General features: G+C 28.8%; 1 protein-coding gene across 1 annotated transcript in view; it reads right to left on the bottom strand.

The window, feature by feature from the left end:
• Positions 1-475: 475 nt before the first annotated feature.
• The window catches only part of LOC111640089 (desumoylating isopeptidase 2-like), a 35,645-nt gene continuing 30,120 nt past the window's right edge, over positions 476-6,000 (bottom strand). Inside the window, exon 6 of the mRNA XM_023386088.1 lies at positions 476-1,139. Coding sequence (XP_023241856.1) covers positions 966-1,139 — 174 coding nt within the window. The 3' untranslated portion in view covers positions 476-965. The remainder of the gene's footprint in view (positions 1,140-6,000) is intronic.

The raw sequence follows: 6,000 nt of genomic DNA, 5'->3' as shown, positions 1-6,000 counted from the left end.
ACAAAAGATTTTACTTCCCAGCTCTGTTATACATAATAGAGGAAAATTATGGCAATCAGTCAAAAAATGACTCCCCAAGATTTTTACATTTTTGGACTTAGGGAACCTTGAAACATTAAGAAATGCTTTTTTGCATTTCTCAATGTTCAATGTTTCTTAATGTTTTCTATATATATGGACATTAGTGTCTGTGTGTGTGAGGCACAATTTTGTTTACCCATTTTGAAGCTTAACTCCTGTATTTTTTTTGTTAAAAATTTCTGAAATTTTTCAGAGAGGTTTGTGTATTAGGGGACTGATGCTATTAAATTCTGGTGGTTAAAGGTAGAGAGGGTGGGAAGATATAGGGGAGTCATGTATAATATCTTGAGTAGGACCAGATTTAATGATGATTTTAATTACTTGTTATTAGCATTTATAATTCTTTATGAAACTCATCTCTACCATAAAAATTAAACTTTTTGCCATTTTATAAAATGAAGTATATAGATGATAAAGACAATACATATTTGTCAATATAACAGTATTTGAGATTCTTTAAATACTCATATATTTGCTGGAGGGAAAAAAATCCAACAATTTGAGCTGCCACAATTTCTTGAATTCGTCAAGAATAAACAGATGACACAAACATTAAAACTTTACCGGAAGGCAAGGACTAGTCTCTTTCATTCTCATTTATGTTAATAATGCTGTACACAATAAACTCTCATAACACTCATATTCTATAAGAAGCAATGGACCATTCAACAATCTATAGGAGAGAGGAATTTTCATATGGATATTGGCATAATTTATACAACAATCATTTCAATAAAAAATTTTCTACTTTGTAGATTTGTTTCCAAAAAACAATGCTTTGACACAGTATTGGCAATGAAGTCTGTGTACAGGCACAGTGAAAATAGTTTGAAATCATTTGGCAGATTGAAGACTTCAATAACCATTTTTAATATATTGTGACGTCAAAGCCGATGATGATCATTTTCAGTTTGGTTTTCCATGTTTTCCTGGAGGGTAGCCTGTAGTGCGATAGGTGTAAGCCACTCCCTAGGTAAACAACGCTGTAGGAAGGGAACTCTTGAGCTAATGTGGGCTAAACGGTTCACCCAGGAAGGAATTGTGGTACCACAAAGTATCTAAATGAAGAAAATTCATTACTCAATAAAAAATTATTTTTGTTAGTGATGAAAATATGTAAATGTTAAATTATTTTATAATATAAATTTACAATTATATACTATACTAGAATATAAGTAAAAAAAAATATAAATTACATCAATTTAACATTTGTTCAAAACATAACTTGAATAATAGAAACTTTAGAATACTGTTCAAGTCAGTCCAATTTATTTGATAGGGACCAAATCATATGATATTTCATAATCTTAAAATTAATATTTAATCTTTTTAATCCTTGCAGACAGGGCAAAAATTTCACTTAAAAGAGTTTTTCAATTAGGTTTAATAAAAAAAATTGTTTCTAAGCATTTATTAAACTGTAGAAAGTATTCATTAATTGTGTTGAAGCAGCCCTGATGCAAAACAATTGTAAAAATCATAGAACACTCGTAAATGAAATAGCAAAATCATAAGGTTTAATTATAAATAAAACTGATCTTTGCAGTATGTATGTAATAAGTAAATACAGTATAATATAGTTCTCTTTTGCTTAAACTATTTCAGTCACTAGATAAATATTAAGTGACTAGATAATTATTAATCTATTGAATTTAATTGATTATTTTTACTATCTTTTGTACCTACCTGTTAACAATAAGGAGCCAATAGATTATAATTCCTGAAAAACCTATTCATTATGAAATGGAGTCCACAATTGAGTAAAGTATTATGCAGAGAATCTAAATTCTGATCAAAGCTCCAAAGCAAAGATTTTTGGAAGTTATCTCCAGATTCAATCACACACATTTAAAAGAAAGATTAGAGATGGGTAAATATCACTTTTCTTCGATTCAAACATTCGAATACTCCAAATACTTAGTTAACTTAATAACCTTATATAACTTAATTAGTTAATAATTCATTTAATATTTATTATTTAACATCTTTTATGTATTTCAGTATATTAATAAACTAATAAAGTAAAAAATAAAACAAAAGTAAAAATAATTTACTAAATTTTAAGAAATGAAACTTAAAATTTTTAATTTTGATTTTGTTTTAAAGTTAGTTTAAGTTGTCTTATTTCAACTACAATACATTAACAAATAATTGTCTTTATTTTCACTTACAAAAGATTTTACTTCCCAGCTCTGTTATACATAATAGAGGAAAATTATGGAAATCAGTCAAAAAATGACTCCCCAAGATTTTTACATTTTTGGACTTAGGGAACCTTGAAACATTAAGAAATACTTTTTTGCATTTCTCAATGTTCAATGTTTCTTAATGTTTTCTATATATATGGACATTAGTGTCTGTGTGTGTGAGGCACAATTTTGTTTACCCACTTTGAAGCTTAACTCCTGTATTTTTTTTGTTGAAAATTTCTGAAATTTTTCAAAGAGGTTTGTGTATTAGGGGACTGATGCTATTAAATTCTGGTGGTTAAAGGTAGAGAGGGTGGGAAGATATAGGGGAGTAATGTATAATATCTTGAGTAGGACCAGACTTAATGATGATTTTAATCGTTGTTAGCATTTAATTTTTTTATATGAAACTCATCTCTACCATAAAAATTAAACTTTTTGCCATTTTATAAAAATTAATCATATAAAAAGTTTTTAAATAAAATATCAAAACAGATGGCACCTCACACAATTTTAAATGTTGCCAGGAAAGTTAAGCAATTCATTGCTGGATTTTTTATTTAAGAAAAGAATTTGTCACAAGTTAAAATAGAGGTTCTGTCTATATGCAGTGACAAATAAAGGACCATTGACCAAAAAAAAATTTTAATTTAAAATTTATTTGTTGAAACTTGTAAATGTTATTTTTAAAAACATTTATGGTGGTAAATATGGTTTATCAGACCATCAGTAATGCAATTGTCATGCACATGTTAATAAAAAAATACTTATTAATTATTCAAATATTTAAAATTTTTTAGTCAGTCCTCCTTTGGGTACTTCTGGTTCTGCCACTGTGACAATATGTATAGCACAATATTGAAGATATTTATAAATTACTTTTTACTAATACATCAAATACTTTCAAGTATTTAGGTTTTTGCCCATCTCTAAGGAAGATAATTATTTTTATTATGTAGTTATTTAGCCAACTATCATGAATTAAATTTAGAAGGTTTTAAGTAGAATTATGTATAATTTTACTGTTTTCAATTTTTATATATGAAATGACATATATTGATTGCACCAAAAATTGCATACATTATATAGGTAAGATATCTAAATAAATACAGTACAAAAAAACTTAAAATTTTTTGCATAGGTTTTTCAATGATTACAAAAATTGAATTCATTTTCATATTGAAAATTAAAATGGTTAGGTATAGGGTGAGTCTGGGAGAGTTGAACCATGTTTTACTTAAAGGTCTATAAATGTATATGAGATGCATTGATTTCATATTTGTCATATATTTGCCTTGTTATCTGACTATACTCTAAGGGTTATATAATTTCAATAAATTAATAAATGAAAGCACTAAATTAAATTTTATTGAAAATGAGATTTGGCTCATCTCTCCCCAAGGGGTGGGAGATATGACCTACCATGTGAGAAGATTTGACCATACCGTAGTAATTCAGAAACAAATAAAAAAAAAAAAAAACATTTTATTTTAGTTTATATTAAGAAACTACAAACTTCATACATTACAATAATTATCTTATATGTATATTTTTTAATTGAGTTTTTTTTAACAAAATTAACAAAAATAAAATTTTTAGTAAACATCTACTTATCTGTACTGTACTGTACTGTACTGTACATTCAGCACAGTTCTCACTATCCTTTCACATTAAACCAATGCAAATTTCATGAAAATTTCTATGGCAGGAGGAACAAATTCAATAAGTTCAATATGGAAGAACAAAACTGCATATCCGTAATTTCATCTTATTGCTCACAAATCAATACCCATTTTCATCTCAGACACATTTCTCTTGCCATGGGTTGGTTATCAGAGTTATTAGCAAAATGAACATCTTTCCATTCTGTCTCACTATCACTTGGCTTAAGAATTTTTCTCTTAACTATGTCTTTCTTAGTCTTTTCTGCCTTTCTTTTGTTTAGTTTCCGAGTTCTCGTCTTCTATTTCTTTGGCTCCACTTGTGGTTTGAGATTTTGATCATCATTCTTTTCTGGTGTATATGTTAATATCTTTGCTTTTCCAGGCTGATGACCTTATTGTGTTGTTTTCTTTGGGGAGCTTTAATATATGGTTTAATCATTTCCAGCATCATGATGCAGCTGCATTTTCCCATTTGCTGTAGAAATCAATGGGACTGGCGAAGTTAGCAGATATATCTCTGATTGCCTCAACAGTTTTTGTTATCTTTTGTGATTGAGTGGTTGGTGTAGTAGACAAATTTTCATTTAAGTTATCTGTTTCTAATAGCTAATAGACAGCAAGCTGTCAAGGAAATAAGTGAATTTTGATAAACAGATATTTCTCTATCTGTGACTACAGAGCACAAAAAATACTTCCTTGTTGAATATTTTGAGATTGAATAGGTGCATACCTGAATTTCTAAAGCAATTCACAATATTAGTTTGAACGAAAGCTTACAACATTATTTCCTTCACAAAGCCAGGGATGTCGTAAATTGTGACTGTTTTTCATGGTTGGACATCATCCAGTTATTCATGGCAGAATTGTATCTTGTTTTAAGAGAAGAATTGATAGCAATATCTAGTGGTTAGAGCTTGTTGCTGCAGTGAGGTGGAATTGTTAATAATGCTATTCCATTTTCCTTTGCAAAATTTATCCCTTCAACACTAACATGATTCATGATTGTCCAAAATCAAGAGTGTGGGACTTTCTTTAGAGGCAAGAGAATGTTTTACAAGACATTTTGTAAATTTTAGGAAACTTTTAGCAATCATCCTGCCATTAGGGTAGGCATCACTGTCTGATCCTTCTGGACCATTAGATACAAAAGCTTCATTATATTTTATCCAAGAGAATATAAAAAATAGTGGCATAGTATCAACAATTGCATTAACAGCAAAACAAACAGTTACAAGGGTACCTCTATCAGCAGAAATCATTTGTTCAATCTAGCAAGACTACTTGCTAACTATCATCTGGGACTATAGTACTGCAGTAAATCCAGTCTCATCACAGATGTAAATGTTTTGTAATTCAAACTGAAACTGTTTCAAATAACATGAATCTAACACATCTCAAATTTTCAAAAAAAAAAAAAAAACCACAACACTTTTCTTATTAAAGATGGTAATTCTAGAGAGAGAACTTTTCCATCCCGTCTCAGGTGGTTCAAATCTCCCACCTGGTATCTTCCTAACTTTGATGCAGTTTTCCAAAAAAAAAAAAAAAGTGAAAAGAAATGAATAAAAACATTTTGCCAGAAAACTATAATAACAATAGTGCAGTTAACATAATAAGTTGGTACAAACCTTGATATATAAAAGGATAACAATGAAATAATTAAAAACTTTTTCACTCCTGACAAGAAAAAACATGTTTGCCTCATTCACAGCTGATATGGACTACAGATCATTATGTTGGACATGCTAGTGGCCATTCAGCCATGTGCTATGACTTGATAACCACCTGCTTGCTGTGAAATTTAAATGAGATATTTGAACTTGTTCAATTTGCCCAGACTCCTCCAAAATATTTTAAGTGAAATTTTTCCTATCTGCAATGGATAAAGGTTAGAAATATAAAGATCTTCAAAACTTTGCTGGTTATAATGGAACTTTCAAAATTATGTTCAAGTGAAAAATAATTTCTTTCAAATGTTGCAATTAACCAAAATATATTCTAAGACTACGATTCGAATAGCTTTTAAATTATTATTCAATTTAGGATGAATTATTAATGAACAATAT

This window comes from Centruroides sculpturatus, unplaced genomic scaffold (genome assembly GCF_000671375.1).
Source record: "Centruroides sculpturatus isolate CEXI.00-Female unplaced genomic scaffold, Cexi_2.0 scaffold1322, whole genome shotgun sequence".
NCBI classification, from domain to species: domain Eukaryota; kingdom Metazoa; phylum Arthropoda; class Arachnida; order Scorpiones; family Buthidae; genus Centruroides; species Centruroides sculpturatus.
Note: the sequence above shows the minus strand (reverse complement) of the source record. Positions and strands in the feature narration are given on the sequence as shown.